Consider the following 18,087-nt stretch of genomic DNA (forward strand, 5'->3'; position numbering starts at 1 on the left):
CTCTACTTATCTTCAATTTCTACCTCTCATCCCTAGCTCTGGTCCCTTTATCTGCAGATCAGTATCTCCCACCCTAAAAGAACCTCATACTCCCGCCTCCCTTCAGCTACTTTAGGTATTTCTCCTTCCTTTCTGAAAAGAATATGTCATAAGAAAGATCATGGGAATGTAGTCAAATTGATAAAGGTTTCAATTCTGGCTCCACAACTTACTAGTTTTCCATGTTATCTTGAACAAGTTAGTTACGTTTTGAAAGCTGCAAGGACCACACTTGAAAAGTGTAGATCTTATGTGTGCTATGAGGATTAAGAAATGTATCAGGCTATCACCTGTAATGTACTTGCTTGAGTTAGCTTCCCAAAGGCTTAGAAGATTTCCACAGACATCTCAAAATTAACACATCTAAAAATGGAAGTCTTGGTCATTCTCTTCAAATAATCTACCTCCGTTCTTGCTTGCTTTGACAAATGATTACTTATCATCTCAGTACTTCAGACCAGACAGCTAGGTATTATCTTTGAAAACTTCTCATACCCTCATGCCCCACATCCAATCTATTACCATATCCTGTCAATTTTACTTCCGAAGTATGTCTAATTTATCTTCCTGTTTAATCTCTACTGCCACCACACCTTAGTCCTAAGCAATAGCAGTTCTTACCTAGAAAGCAACAGCCTCCCATGGTTTATTCAGTTTCCCTCAATGCCCCTCTAATCTATTCCCTCACTGTATTCAGAATACTCTTGTAAAATTGTAAACCAGAATACTCTTGTAAAATTGTATGATACTTGCAGCAGGCAGAATTATGCCCCCTCCCTCCCAACGACATCCACGTCCTAATATCCATAACCTGTGAATATTACCTTACATGGCAAAAAGGACATTAAATGGAAGGGCTTTGAGAAGAGACTAGCCTGGATTATCCAGGTGGGCTCAATCAAACCTCAAAGCAGAAAACCTTTCCTAGCTGTGCTCAGAGGAAGATGTGACTACAGAAGAATAGTCTGAAAGATGCACAGTTCTTGGTTTTAAAAATGGAGGAATAAGAAACAAAGCCATAAGCCAAGAATATGAGTGGCCTCTGGAAGCTGGAAAAGGCAAGGAAAATGGATTCTCCTCAAGAGCTTCCAAAAAGGCATGCAGCCTGGAGGATGTCTTGATTTTAGCCTGGTGAAATCCATGTTAGACTTCTGACCTACAGAACTATAAAATAATAAATTTGTGTTGCTTTAGGCCAGTAAGTCTGTGGTAATTTGTTATGGCAGCAATGGAACACTAATATAGCACTCCTCTGCTTAGTTTAAAAACCAGATCCTTAGTATAGTTTACAAGCCCTACATGATTTGGTTCCTGCTTACTTGTCTAAATTCATGGAATGCTTCTCTTTCACTTGATTCTTATGTTCCACCCCACATATGTTCCCAAAATATGCCAAGGAATTTCTCTGAATATGTGGCTACCTTTTCAGAAATGTGCTTCCACTATCCCCATTCTTTTTCCCAAACTAACTGAATTCATTGTTTGGTTCAAAGCTTAAATATCACTTCTGTAAGGCCTTTCCCAACCACCAAATTAAATCAGGTTTCTTCTTTTGTACTTTCTCATAATAATCTGTAATTTTATTTCTTAGAATACAACATAGCTTGCAATTATATATTTAAGTGTGTGGTTTCTAAAAGTCTATCTTCCTCACTAGAATGTTAGCTTCATAAAGATAGGGACTTTGTGATCACTATTATGTATCTCCAGTACCTAGTATGTAATAGGAAACCATTCATTTATTCAGCAAATACATAATGAATGAATCATAAGGTAAGTTGGAAAAAAGATCAAATTAGAAGATGAAAGAAAAAAGAGAGGAGGGAGGCTTTTGTTGGTACCCTTACTAATACTGAAAATAGACATTTATTTTAAAGAGTTGAAGTTTTAAAAACATATTTGTTAGGGATAACGGAGCATGATTTTCACCTGTAAATAAGATAAAATATATAGGATATTTGACATCAGTATCCAACAAGAATTCTATAAATATTATACTAGTGACAGTGTAGAGTACTCATAAAATAAATTATAATGCACCCATATAATGAATTATGAGTCCATTAAAAATGACTCCAAAAGCAAGATAAAATAACAAATGTGCAAGCTGAAAATCATAGTGTTTGATTATATGAATGTAGCAATTTATTTAATAAATATTAGCTTTATTTCTAAGTATGCAATAAATAAAAACTGAGTGGTAAAAAAATTATTGGCATATCTTTCACTGCTCCCTTAATATATATTTCTAAGAGTAAAATTAGTAGAACAAGGATCACGGATATTTTTATTCTATGTAAAATGCACATATTTATATTCTCACCCTTCAAAATTTTGCCCAATTTGAAAATCATGGTACAGTTTTGTTTCAATATAAAGGTATTTGATTATGAGTAGATTTAAATAAATTTCCCTTATTTGTACTTATATTGCCTTTCTCTTACTAACTGTTCAGCTATTTTTTACATTTTTCCATTACTGTGATATATTCTTTTAATTGATCTGTAAGAGTTTTTTATTTATTAAGGATTAACTTTTATCACATAAATGTAAATTTTTTCCTGTTTGCATTTTTTCTTTTAATTTTGTTAACATTTTCAGACATGCAGATAAATAAAACTTATTTAGTCATATCTTTACAACTTCAGTCTTTGATGTTATGATTTAAAACATCTTTTCTTATATTATATAAATATCAATTTTAATTTTCTTGAATTATGTTCAGTTTCCTTTTTTGCTTTAAATTTTAATACATGTGGAATTTATTTAGCATATTATATGAAATAAGGATATAAATTAATTTTTTTCAATTGGCTACCCCACTTGGTAATACCAATACCATTTGCCAAATAATACTTCCTCTTCCATTTGATTAGAAAAGTTATATTTATTATATATGAAATACTCATACATATTCCTATTTGTAGACTGTTTACGCCATATGTCTATTCTCGTGTAAGTGGCACAATATCTTAATTATTTTATTTCCTGTGAACATAATTCTTTTCCCTGACAATAAATTGCTAGAGGAAAACTAATACAACATATTTATTTGTAAGTTCACCTAAATATTAACATTCTTCTTTTGAAACCTAATGTGAAATAATTAACATAAAGCTTCTACAGCTTCTAGGACAAGCTATGAATAAAAATTTCTTTTCTCTGTTTTAAGTATGTTTATTAATGAAATACATTTTATGGCTACCATCAATATTCAGCTTTTTAAAAATTGTTTAGCTTTCTCAATAACTTACCCATTTACTTAACAAATATTTACTGTATGTACTTCCAAGTGCCATGCTAGATATTAGGAATTACCTTCTTCAAGCACACATTCTAGTAGACAAACAAATAAATAAATTGTATAAGTGCAAGAAGGGAAATAAAGAGGATGCCATGATAAGAAAATAAGGTGGTTGTGGGGTGGAAGCTCCTTAGCTATAGTAGTCGGGGAAAGCCTCTGTGAGGAGGTGACCTTTAACCAGACACCTGAAGGGTAAGTACTCTCCAGTCATACAAAAAATAGGGAAAAGAGAGAGCCAAAAACTAGGAACAAAATACAAAGATCACAAGGCAGGAAAGTGCTTGGCATGATTTAAGAACTAAAAGGTAGTTTCATTGTAGTGAGCAAATGCAAGAACCACATGAGATGAAGTTAGGAAGGTAGTGATATTTTACTCTAAATGTTATGAGAAATTTTTATGTCAAAAAGAGACATCATCTCATTTATATTTTAAAATAAACTGCAGCAAAACTATAAAAAATCAAATAAAGATCAGCAAGACAAGGGGCGAGGAAACCACTTTGGAGACGACTGTAGTAATCCAGATAAGTTAGAACTAGAGTAGTCTTGCCACTATAAGTTAAGACATTTTAACTGTTTTGAAAACTATAGGGATCCCTTAGAAATTTTTCGAAAGAAAAATTATTGTATTTGTTATATTATAAAATATTTATTATATGAATGTATTATATTCAATATAAATTACATTTCGTTACATTACTGTATTATTTTATATAATAATGTTAATTTAAAACTTGTCATCAGTAACAGACTAAATCAGCGGTCCCCAACTTTTTTTGGCACCAGGGACTGGTTTCGTGGAAGACAATTTTTCCACAGATGGTTGGCGGGGGGCGGTTCAGGTGGTAATGTGAGCGATGGGGAGCGGAGCTGCAGATGAAGCTTCCCTCGCTAGCCTGCCGCTCACCTCACCTCCTGCTGTGTGGCCCAGTTCCTAACAGGCCACGGACCAGTACCGGTCTGTGGCCCGGGAGTTGGGGGCCCCTGGACTAAATGACTAGAGACAAGAAGTCCAAGGAAGAAACTACGCAATACTCCAAGGGCTGAAGGACTATCAAAGATTAAGAAGAAGAGAGAGGCCAAAGAGCTAGTTCAGAATTTTTTAAAAGGCTCAATAACAAGGTGAAAAAAGGCAGTAAAGTGTGAAGGAGTTGAAGAGTAGTCCAGATCAGTCTTCTCAAAACAGAAAATAAAAGCACAAAAGCTTGTAATATTTGACTCCATAGACATAAAATTAAATTTCAATAAATATAATCAGAACAAAGGTAAATTGGGAAAAAAAATACAAAAACTATCCATGTTGTTGACTGAAAGTGTGGGTATAGGTGATCAATCTAGACAAATGTTACTGTACTTGTAACTTTTTTCAGTATACATCATAAATAAACAAAAAGTTTTAAGCAAAGAGCGATTCCCCAGAAGAAATGCCTATATAAACATTTTGAACAAATACTAGGAATATAAATATTTAAAGTTTATAATGTGATGAACTTTTGCTTGTTAACTTATCTAATCCAAGTAGAACTGGCAATACTACTACTCATGGGAATAACATATAGCTAGCCTATTTTTGTTTTATTTTAATTACACACAGAGTGGAGAAAGCCATGTCACAGAGTTATGTTGATAGAATGAGAACTCAGAGAACTCAGAATATGTATTCATTTTATACTTTTACCCAAAATGAAACTAGAAATGCTGTATCTTCAAAATATACCCTCAATGTTCATCAATACTCATTTCCAATAATTTATCCCATATAGTTATAATCAAACATAAATTATATTTCAATGAAAGAAATAGATTCCAGATCCATAAATTTTGTATATACGAATCTTCTTTTAATGTAAAATAAAATACAAGACATTCTATCAAATACATAAAATGATAGGAGATAACTTTTCAAGATGAGCAAAATCAAGATCATTCTTAAGATAGAGATACTTCATTGATAATAATTATTATATAATAAATATTAAAATAATTTTTATTAAATTATGCAAGATGTCATAGAAACTGTGTACTTCCAACATTCTAACTTTTATTTTTGTTCTTTCATCTTTTCTGACACTAAAAATACATGTTGCAATCCTTTCCTGCTTGGAAGTACTAAGTTCATTTAACACAGTTTATATGTCTGACGAAGAGGCCAGTTCTACTAATTTTTAAAGAATGGAATGAAACTGGATTCTTATCCTGTAAAAACACTAAGAATTGACTTTGTATTTCCAACATCATCAACAGAACTTTTCCTCTCAATAACCACTGCATGACAGCACGCAGTAACAGTTACTTACTATCACCTTCCATATTATCATATAATTAAAAGAATAGAAAATTTACCACATAGGCCTTAAAGTAATTCAAATTTTTATTATACCGCTAAGACCATTATGCAGTTCAGCTAAAATTGTTTCATAGTAAACGTTTCTTGATAAAGAAAGCAGTGCATAGATATTCTGATGTAGGCTCCTTCATCAGGTTAACTACTCCAGAGTATATTCTAGTCACTGCAGTTAACCTTTTGGAACACACTTCTACACAAAACAAATTCCAGACAGCACTCCAATCTAATCTAATCTAATTTAGTCTAATCCTTCTTAGTTTATACAACTCAGAGTTAGATGCCTTTGTAAGCAATAAAGCTGAAAAGAATTTTTCCTTTATTTCATCATTATGTCCAAAGTTTGAACGTTTATGAAAAATATCTGTCCATTCATCAAGTTGTAATAAGAAATACTTTGCTGCTTTATTTGTTCTATAAGTTGTTCTTCCATATCATTAGCCAATGTATGAAGTACATTGAATGGTGGTATCATCTGGAGCTCAAGGCCCTCTCTAAAATTACTCCGGTTATTGGCAAAATTCAGTCCCTTGCTGGGAAGTGCTCTCAGCTCCTACAAGGTGATCTCAGGTCTTTGTTGCATGGTCACCTCCATCTCAGCAATGAAGAACTTCCTTTACTTCAGATCCCTCTCACACTTTGAGGCTCTCTCATTTCCTCTTCCAAACCAGCCAGAGAAAACTCTCTGCCTTTGCAGGGTTCATGTGATTAGGTCAGAGCTACCTGTATAATCACCTTTTCTTAAAAGCAACTGTGCTAAAAAGATGTGAATCAAGTATCAAAGGAGAAGAAGAAAAAAGACAAGACTAAAAGACCCACAAAGCAATGAACCAACCCTTGAGTAGTTACAATGGATTGAATAATGTTCTCCCCAAATTCATGTCCCCCCAAAACCTGTGAATATGTCCTTATTTGGAAATAGGTTCTTTGCAGATATAATCAAGTGAAAATGAGGTCAAACTGGATTAGAGTGGGGCCCATGTCCAATATGACTGGTATTCTTACAAAAAGAAGGAAATCTGGACACAGGCACAGAGAGAAGATGGTCATGTGAAGATGGAGACATAGATTGGAGTTGATGCTCACACAAGCCAAGGAAAGCTGAGGATTGCCAGCACCCACCATAAGCTAGGAAGAAACAAGGAAGGATCCTCCCCTAGAGCCCTCAAGGAGAGCACGGCCCTGCCGACACTTTGATTTTGGACTTCTAGCCTCCAAAACTATGAGAGAATACATTTCTGTTTTAAGACAAAAAAAAAAAAAAAAAGCAACTGTGCTAACATATATAACATGACCCTGTCACAATAGTAAAATCTATCATATTCACTGTCCCAGGAATTATGCAGGGTGTGTACACGGGAAAATCCTGGCGGGGGGGGAGGCATAGTCTGGCTCACCTTTGTTCTGCAGAGACTAAGCTCATGTTAATCTTACCCAGAGACATCATTTTGGCTATTTTATTTTTCATCTCTAAGACTGCAAATTGGTTCTTTTACAAAAATCTTCCATTTTTCTTCACATTATGTTCACTTTTTCTTTTAAATTGAAAAACATCTTGAACATATTTATAATAGATGTTGGAATGCCCTTATCTGACGATTCTGCTATATCTATCCTTTCTGAATCTGTTTCTATTGACTGATTTTTTTCTTCTGCTTATGCATCACATTTTCTGGCTTCTTTGCACATTTAATGATTTTTTATTAGATGCTTAACGTTGAATTTTACATTGTTTGGTGACGAATTTTTTAGTATTCCTTTAAAAAGAGTTGGAATTTTGTTCTGACAGAAAATTAAATAACTTATCAGTTTGATGCTTTCGAGGCTTGTTTTTTTCAACTTTTTTGTTGTCATTCCACAGTAGCCTTCATTTTAGGGCTAATTTAGTCCCACTAATAAGACGTGACTCTTCGGCAATCTCCAGTGAATGCCACCACTGTGCATATTATTATACATATAATTAGCCAGCCTTAATTTGCAGATGATACTTAAAGAAATATAATGGAATATAAATATAAAAACTATATTTTGCTCTCAATATCCAGGTATAAATACAACGTATTATATCTTCTTGAAACCTGAGGTGTATAATTGTTTATAAACAATTAGATTAAGGATGGTTATTGTATAACGATTGATGAAATTTAAGAATATCCAAACAGGTCAGGAGATGAGGTTAATATTACCTTTGTAAAATGAGTGGGCAAAGCTCTGCTCAGGAATTAACTTGGCAAGGAATCCATGGTTCAAACTTGGATGAGGGATAGATGGTATGACCACAACTGTGGAGAAAATTATGGAATCAAATTTGAGCCAGCATGTAACAACCTGCAACATGGTCCACTGAAGATCCAAGACAATTCTATATCACTACAACAGGCAAACAGTACTAGCACTAAAGACCACGTTTCTGGAGGAAGGAAAGAAGTTATGTATTAAGAGAAAGGAAACAATATACTTGTTAAGTAGAGTAATTTTAGCAACAGACACAGAGACATACAAACAGAAGAAAATCAGAACTGGAAGGTTCACTAAAATATTGCTTGCTTTATACATATATGACTGTTATGCATGTATTAAAAATGAAGAAAGAGTTGATTAACATATAGAGTCTCAGGGTTTTAAATGGTCAAAAGACATAAACTGAAATGGTAGGATAACATTTAATTTGAAGAATAAAGTTAAAAGTAAAAGCATACTACAAAGAAATATCATGTTTACGAACTAAAAATAAATACAGCATGCAACAGCAAAGAATTATAGTTAAATATAATCTGTATTTCCACAACAGTGATAAAAAGTAAATGAGATATGATATGAATATGGAAAACAAAATGCAGAGATTTGACCACTAATTTCTACTCATTTTTAAAAATATTCATTTAATTTGTATATCATATGCATTTATTTAGGAAAGATAATTTCTATTACAAATTAATCCAGTGGTACATGAAATAACCACTGGGTTACTAAGGTCACACTGCAAACAACAGAGCAACAACCTTGATGTAAACACCCAGCAAGAAATGCAATTGATAAAAGGCTCCCCATGATATTAAAATATTAGTTGCCAGAAAATGTGTTTATCACTTCCAAGCAGAGTAGATAAAGCTGATAATGCATGAACTCCTACAACATGAGCATCTTCTATAGATGAGAAAGACAACATGATCCAAAATGGTTCATTGATGTCTAGAAGTCTTTGATTTTAGTTGAAGCAACTTTGGTATAAAGTTTAGAATGTATGTTTGTTTATTATAAATCTCTGACAGAATATTTAGATACTGAAATAACTACACACAATGAAAGAAAGAAAGAAAGAAAGAAAGAAAAAAAAGAAAGAAAGAAGGAAAGAAAGAGGGATGCTATCTTTGAACTTGGGTATAAAGATTTATATTTTGGCTTATTGTTGGTATTGAACTACTCTATAAGGACCTCCTACTTTCCTATGTTTATAAAGTTTAAAATTATACATTTAAAATATATGAGTTATTTGCATATTAAATAGTAGTATAAATGATTTGTATTAATAAATCGAAAAATTAAAACCAACACTCTCTGATAAAATGAGAATATAGGAAATATCATTCTACATTTTTGTGTAATTAAAGAATATTAAATTGGCATTTATATACCACCTACTTATAAATACTTGAGGTGATTATGAATAGAACCAGTTTAAATCTAGATGTAAAATGAAATAAAAAGGAGATAAATGATGATGAAAATTCAAATAATCAGACAAATATTAAGTACCTGTACTTGTTGGTGAATTTATTTCTTGTCTGATGTTTCTACCTGGTTGGCTTCCAGTTCTTGCAGTCTCTCGCTGGGGTTCTAAAATGTCACGATACTTGGAAACCATCAGAACCGAAATGAAGTAAACAACAGCTAGAGCTAAGAACTGTGCCTGCTTGCTATCATCCTGCATAAAATGAAAAGGCAGTGTTGACACTCAAAACTTTTAAAGTATAAGTTCTTAGAGTACAAGAAACTATTGTTGTTTCATCTTCTTTAAGGAGGCAAAATATGACATTTAACTTTTACTAAAACGTGCTAAGTATACACTGCTATTTAATAAGTATCATCTAAGTAGAGATAAAAAACTCCATAAATATATCATCTGATTTACAGGTTGGAATGTAATTTCAAAAAATGAGAATGTTAAGATTTTGCTGAATATGCCACAAAATTTTATCCTTTGTCCTCTCCACTACTAGTATCTATTACTTCCATAACAACGGAGAATGCATATTTATAAGATATGCAGATAGCACAAGCTTGAAAAGAATAATTTAACGTCTGAATAAAAAAAGACAAGAGTTTCAAATAGACCAAAATAGATTAAATTTGTTCTGAAATATTATGAATTTAGTATTTCATACTCTGTGGGTAACAGACAGCTTTTATATATATAATTTTTCCTTAAAGACCTAATTTTTTATCTCATGTGGTTTTGAAATTAAGACAACTAAAAATGACTATTGATTCGTAAAAATTTCAAAAGTTAAGTAGAAATCTTACTATAATTTATACAATTGACTGTAAAATATAGCAACTGTAAAATACTTCCAAATTTTGGAGATTATTTAAAATGAAAGAAAAAAGTGTACCTTAGAATTTACGAAATATGGTGGTAAAAAAGAGAGTGCTTTGCAAAGATCTACCTTGGGATTCTGACTCTACCTCACACTAGCTGTGTGATCTTAATGTTTCTGAGTCTTAGCTTTCTCTTAACCTTTTACTGAAAGCTGAGGTAATATATATATTACACTGTCTGATACACAGTATAAACTCAGTGAACACAAATTATGTTACCTCCATGATGTTTGGAAGGTACACCTGGGAACACTAATTCCCTTCCTTCAGGACTAAAGCTAATAAGCACCACTGTTGGGTTATCCAGTATAGTTACAAAACATCTATAGATACTAGAAAAATTATGATAATCCACCACAATAACCTGATGCAGAATTTACTAACAATTTAAATGCAATGTCACACTTAACATAAACCCCTTCTATGTTAGGTTCGAATGGGTCTCTTGGAGATGAAGACATACTCCATGTTTAAATCATCTATCATTTAAAAAAAAATTCTTTCCACAACATGTTTTTTTTCAGGATGAATAATTCCCATTTCTAAATGGTTAAACTATTAGTAATTTTTTTCCCAACTCCAAATTCAAGTCCAGATTATAGAGTTTCTCACAGCATGATTTTTATACTATTATATGTTTTATCTCCTATTTTAAAAAATTCCTTTATTTTTTATTAACTACAAAAGCAATACAGGTTTACTATAGAAAATATGAAAATACAAAAAAAGTACAAAATAAAAACTGTTTACCTAGAGATAATCGCTGGTAGCACTTGGGTACTTTTTTCCAGACTTTTTAAAAAAAGAATAAAGGTGAACATGTGCATGTATGTACACTTGGCATACAAATGTAATATTTGCGTAGTATAAGTATTTTTGCATACTGCTGCTTTCCCTTAAAATATATCATGAGCATTTTACATGTCACTAAGTTTCCCTCAAAAATAAGATGTTAATAGCTGCACAGTTTCTTGTTAAATGAATATACTATGATCTATTAAACTCTATATTGGATATTTATAATGTTGTCAATTTTCCTGAAGGCAACTCTGATGAGCACATGAGCTTAAATAGCTTGAGTAGAACCACTGGGTAATAAGCATCAATATTTATAAGAGTTTTAACACATGTTGGTACAGAGCTTTCCAAAAAGTTTATTCAACTTCTATTCCTACCAGTGATAAGTCATAGCACATGTTTCAATGCATCCTTGTAATGACAGGTACTATTATTTAAATTTTTTAGTTTATTTAATGGTAAAATATTTATCTCACTCTTGTTTTAAATTTGCATTTCTTTGACTACTGGTTATACTGACTTTTAAATCATATGTTTGTTACCTTATTTTCATATTTTATATCCACTGCCTATTTTTCTGTTGGTATGGTTGTAATTTTCTTAGTGATTTATAAGCACTGATATATATTAAAGAGTGAGAATTTTTCTATCATATATTCCTACCATGCAGTATTATGCTGTATGACTTAAATATATTTTAACCACTTTCTCAAGTACAAAGTACTCTATCCAATTTATTATTAAATGTAAATTTAAAACATAAACTTCCTTCTATGTTTCATAAATCATCAATTAAAATAAGAAAAATAGAATCAAAAATGGCTGATAAATAGCAACTATACTAAGGGGTACTGCCAATATTGCGTCTGCTGTGAAATGCTGTGTATGTTTCTACACAATTTGTGGAAAGGCCAATCTTATCTATACTTACTTTGAATAAGTGATCATATAATTGGAGGGTTCCATGAAACCGTTTCCTTAAGCTATCTTTTCAATAAGCTTTATTAAGCAACCTTTCTAACTCAAATTCCCATTGATATCTATATTTTAAAATGCAGATTCTTATCTCAAAAGTAACTGCCCCCCAAATGTAACTGCCAATAACACCTTAATGAATTAATCCCTTTTATCCATAATACAAGGAACATTGATATTAGCAAAATATTCAGTACCTAGAGATGGAGCAAGGAATACTAAAAGACAGGAGTAGGTGATTCAAGATAAAGTCAACTATAATTTTCAAAGTTATCCCTATTCTTAGTATCCATACAAATTAAATAAAAATTTAACATCATTAAAAAAAATAACAGGAGTAGGTGATTCAAGATAAAGTCAACTATAATTTTCAAAGTTATCCCTATTCTTAGTATCCATACAAATTAAATAAAAATTTAACATCATTAAAAAAAATAACATATCAATAAGCTTTCAGATAAAGCTAAGCTCGACCATTTTACAAACAGAAGCATGTTATATACCTACAATCCCTGACACTAGGACATTTAGTTTTAATATGCAGCTTTCTTATAGAATTTAAATTATTTTACACAAATGACAGTGGAAAAGTTTTTTCCTGGGAAATCAAGCAGGCATAACTTACCACATCCCGAAAGACAACTGCACGAAGGCGATTGATATCAACATCCTGAAGTAGTCTATCGGGATCCTTAATCGGAGAAAGGTTACCTGGAACATTCTCTAGTGGAGTCTTAAAAAAAAAAGAGAGAGAATTGTGAAAAAATAGTATAATACAGAAACTTATATAGTAGTATAATTTCTAATACCTTTAATTTAATCATTAAACTGGCCACATTCTTTACCTCCTCTCTTCATTGAACAACATTTATTGACAACAATATGCTATTACAAGGCACTTTTTCTGTTGTCTTCTACTCCTGTCATGGTTTCGCTTACTAGTGTTCTTATTCTTTATCAGCATAGCTACCGCTATAGACAAAGAAAGGCTAGAAGATTACGGCATAAAAAATATTAATCTTATACTCCGGGCTCAAATCTCTGCTGTGTGACCTCAAGTTTGTTAGTAAATTTTTCTGAGCCTCACATTGCCTACCTCTAGTTAATAAGTCTCTTTAAGTCATCGCGTTCACTTATCCATCATGCTTTTGTAATGTATGAAATTATTATGTTACATTATTACATGAGATTTCATATGTGAAAGCATTTCATGATCTACAAAATGTTAGAAAGGTGAGCAAAAAAAAAACTTTAGTCGTCGCCTTAATATTAAAGCTGAAAGACATTAAAGATCATTACCACCAAAATCCTTTTTATAGCTGAAGACACAAAAATCCACACATATTAGGTAACATGTCACATAGCAAACTTGCAAGACAGCAAAGATCCCTGAAACTCAATCTAGTACTTTTTCACTTACAAAATATGTTAAGAATTGTGTGGATTAAATTAGATAATGTATGTAAAGTACCAAATACAATTCCTGCATATAAAGTAACCTGTTACTCTAACTAATTAATAATAAATAAGTCTCCTTCTGTTTCTCTGTAAACCTCAATTATTCTATTTCACTCTTAAGATGTTTGACTCCTTTGCAGCACAGAATAGTGAAAAGAGTATGGTATTTGAAGGTTGATAATTATTTGGCTTCCATTACAATTCCAAAACTAACCAGCTATATAACCTTAGGTGAGATACTTAACCTCTCTGAACCTCAGCTTTAATATGTAAAAATAGGTTAATAATCTTTAACAGAGAATGATTAAAGAAATAATATACTATTCATAGCATACATGAAAACTTTGTATATATTTTAATTTATATACTATTTTACAGTTTACAGAGTACTTCTATGTCCATAATCTAATTTGAGACATTTTTATAGGAAAAGCTTGTATTACTGCTCCTTTTTAGAAAGTATAAAAAATGAGGTGCAAAGAAACCATGTGGCTAATACAAGTTCACTCAGGTTAGTAACACACCAAAATTAACTAAGGTTTACTTACTCAAGTGCCACATTAAAAATGAATAAAAATAGGGAAGAAAAAAAAAAAAAACTCTCTCCATTGATTCTCTATTCTGAAACGTGTTTTCTTACCAAGTCAACTTTTCCCCTAATATTTCTATATCCATCACTTATAATCCATCTTTCATTGTCAAGGTTCTTGCTAGAGAGACACTGACTAGCTCAACTAAATTACTATGGATTTCCCTCTCACTGAGCTTTTTTGTCCATGTTCTACAATCAGTGTACTACTTGGCTTGACAGGCTTGAAATGTTCCCTATTATCTTCTGAATTAAGTACAGACACCTTTAAGATCTAAGCTCTCAAAAATACTAATTTATTCATATCATGATATATATATTGAATAGCTAACTCCTAGAGAGAGGAAGGGAATTAGTATTAATTGAATGTTCACTGCATTTCTGGAATTACTAAGTACTTTAACGCATTACTGCTTTTTATTTAATTCATACAAACACCTTATACATTAAGATATATACATATATTCATTTTAAAGACTGGAAAACTGTCTTCCAGTCTTTAAAATGAAAAACTGAGGCACAAGAGACTAAGGAATGTGTCTTGGTTCATAAAACCAGTAAGTGGTAGAGCCAGGATACAAACTCAGAACTGTTTGATTCTAGAGTTTGTGCTGTGCGATATACGCTCTGTAATTATAAAGATGTATAAGATACGAACATGCCCTCAAGTAACATACAGTCTCCTGTGCCTACACAAATAACATGAAGCATGACTGCTGATGTGTTTCTATTTAATTTTCTAAGCAATGAAGAGCTTTGTGGAGACTTGTCAGCAATAAAATAATATATGGTCTAATTATTTTAGGAATGTGTCTCTAACAGTAGTGAAAAAGAAAGACGCTACACTACAGATGGACTAAATGTGTGGCTGTTCTGCCTGAAAACTGCAAAAGTTTGAAGCCATAGAACTTTTTAAATGAATTAAACTTTTACTTCATGCCTTCATTTATTGAGCCTTCATTGTTTCAGTATCAAACATCTAATTACAAGTACCGTGAGTGACAAGAGACATACCAGGTTTTATGAAAATATCAAACAGAGGAACTTCCCCTAGACTGGGTTGGTGGTGACGGTATTAGAAAACATTTTCCTCAGAGAGTTGAACTTAAGCTAAAGCCAAGAGTGGAACAGAGTCACTGGGGTGAAAAATAAGGATGGGGATTTCAAGAAAGGGGAAGCTATGTGTAAGTCTAAAGGTTAAAACAAATTCTGATGAACTACATGAAGTTTACAGTGTGACTAAAATAAAATAGTAATAAATAAACAAGATAAAATGGTAAAAGCAAGGGTAAGGGATTCCAAGTTGTAGCTGAAGTAAGCAACGGTCAAGCATGCAGGACCTAAAAGTCACGTTACTGAAACTCTGAAGTGATGCAAATGGTCAGTTGAACATACAATAAATAGAGCTAATTTAGAATGATAATCACTGCTGCATTCCGAAATACTGTACAGCATTCATTCATTTCATGGGCATTCAATATATTTTTGTTGACTATCATGGGAATTCTATCCCCAAAAGCATATCCATTTAAAAAGCGCATTATTCATATACTGAACTCTGTGAAAATATATGTAACTATTAAAAATAGTAATAATTCAGAACTTTTCAGTGCTATGAACTGATATAATCCTTATAAGAACCCTACGAGGTAGAAATTATTAGTATCTTCATTGAGTAACCAAAAATTACCAGTCTCAGAGAGGTTAAGTAATCTTGATAATGCAATTCTGAAGAAGAGAAGCCAGGACCAGAGCCTCCATCTGCCTGATTATCAAGCGATACCATGTCACTTTGTTCTCATGAACTTAAAAAAAAATTTTTAAAGGTACATTATATTTAACATAGAAAATGTTTAATTACCTTGGAAGCTGCTGTGGCAGTCACACCTTGGGGAGCTTCTTGAGGTTTACTGCTTGCATGGGAAGGTTTGTTCCCCCTGTCTCTCTGTCTCTGCCGACATTCTAAACAGTTTCTCACAGCAACACAGCAAACTATTTTAAAAAATGAAAGCATATTATTGATGTAAATTGCTGACTTTGACGTGTTTTAAAAAATCGCTTGGTTCTATTTTTTCTTTCTTTCCACTTTCTCCATCCCATTATTATTCTTAAAATCAACCAGATCAATAAATATTGTTTTAAATTAGGAAACACAGTAATGAAAAGTATACATAAAACATTCATGTAGTTAAAAAATAAAAACAAATTACCCATAAACTACCAACCAGCTGAAGAAACAGAATACTACAGGGTCTTTGAAGCTCCCAATATATCCTTCCTTATTCTATCCCTTTCCAACCTTCAAAATTCTGAAATTTATGGATCAATTAAAAATTTTTTAAAACTTATTCATATATGATGATTTTTTAAATAATAATTCTTCTGCCCTTAAGTTGACTATCTTGGTGACTATATAGAGCACAGCTCCCCATTTCAGGCAATAACAGGGTACATCCATATAGTCAGGCCTCACAAGTCCCAATATCTACCTATTTTCATGGTGGGAACGTCACCTTTGTCAACAAGCATTCAATAAGTACATGCTTTCTATTCACTTACTTATTTTAAGAAGCAGTAAAGCATAGTAATAAACAGTACAGATTTTGGAATCAGGCCACCTAAGTTTGAATCCTGGCTCTGCCACTTATGGGCTGTGTGATCTTGGGCCAGCTGCTTAAACTATCTGTGCCTCAGTCTCCTCATGGTAAAATGAGTATATAAACAGTAACTTCCTTAGAGGACTGTTATGAGGATTAACTGAATCAATATATGAAAAGTGCTTAGAACAGTAAACAGCACATACATATAATTGTTTGCTTCATTATTATTCACTTATAAAACTTTCCTGTGGATGATAAAAAAACAAATCTGCTAAGAATTATCAGGATAAAAATGAAATCAGCAGTAAAGCTTTGGAATATATTCAGAAATAAAAGTTCAGAATAACCAAATAAATGCAGTTTTCAAGATATCCAGGCATTTAAAAAAATATTTCTCTTTCTAACAAAGTTCAATCTGTAAGCTATTGTTAAATATCAATGGAAATGTCCATGATGGCCCACAGTAATTATTCCACACCTCTTGGCTGACAGAGAGATCTCCATGTGGTCAATCTTTCCCTTATAATGGAGATGAAATGACTCCTCTCAGGAAAATACAAAAATACAAAACATTAAAAAGTACATTTATTCCACCATTCTTTTTTGTTTTTTTTTTTTAAATTTATTTTTATTTATTTTTATTTTTGGCTGTGTTGGGTCTTCGTTTCTGTTCGAGGGCTTTCTCTAGTTGAGGCAAGCGGGGGCCACTCTTCATCGCGGTGCGCAGGCCTCTCACTATCGCGGCCTCTCTTGTTGCGGAGCACAGGCTCCAGACGCGCAGGCTCAGTAATTGTGGCTCACGGGCCCAGCTGCTCCGCGGCACGTGGGATTCTCCCAGACCAGGGCTCAAACCCGTGTCCCCTGCATTAGCAGGCAGATTCTCAACCACTGCGCCACCAGGGAAGCCCTATTCCACCATTCTTAAATGAAGTTCTTATTCCATCCTTGGATTAGAAACAACTTCTCCCCTGCAACTATATATATATATATATATATATACGTAGATTTTTACATAATTTTTAAAATTATGGATAAAAAGAATACATATCAAGAATGTCCTCCCTATCAAATGCCTTACTTTCTCATGTCCTCCCTGTTCACACTTTAAGGCAAGTATGAAAATAGTAGCCATTTTGGTCTGAAAACAGTAGTTGTCTGGTCCCCTGTAAAGACTAAATAGTATAAATAATTTTTCCCTTTAAAAAAGGTACGAGATGTAAGAATGATTCCTGCCTAAGGAGCTAGTCTAAATTTACTAAGAGTTTTCAGGACTAAATTTTATTTGCAACACAAGATAGCGGCAAAAAAAAATCATAGGTATAGTAATGTTTATTAGTGTTAATGTTTATTAGTGTTATTAGGTACACTAATGTTTATTAAT

At 32.5% G+C, this 18,087-nt stretch overlaps 1 protein-coding gene across 8 annotated transcripts in view; it reads right to left on the reverse strand.

The window, feature by feature from the left end:
* Positions 1-18,087, reverse strand: part of NBEA (neurobeachin) — a 629,474-nt gene that overhangs the window by 404,959 nt on the left and 206,428 nt on the right. For all 8 annotated transcript variants that reach the window (XM_061171071.1, XM_061171076.1, XM_061171075.1 and 5 more), the window contains exons 26-29: positions 15,968-16,098; positions 12,685-12,792; positions 9,444-9,612; positions 7,874-7,969 (exon numbers count right to left, since the gene is read on the reverse strand). In XM_061171071.1, coding sequence (XP_061027054.1) covers positions 7,874-7,969; positions 9,444-9,612; positions 12,685-12,792; positions 15,968-16,098 — 504 coding nt within the window. The remainder of the gene's footprint in view (positions 1-7,873; positions 7,970-9,443; positions 9,613-12,684; positions 12,793-15,967; positions 16,099-18,087) is intronic.

Source organism: Eubalaena glacialis, chromosome 16 (genome assembly GCF_028564815.1).
Source record: "Eubalaena glacialis isolate mEubGla1 chromosome 16, mEubGla1.1.hap2.+ XY, whole genome shotgun sequence".
Taxonomy (NCBI): Eukaryota; Metazoa; Chordata; class Mammalia; order Artiodactyla; family Balaenidae; genus Eubalaena; species Eubalaena glacialis.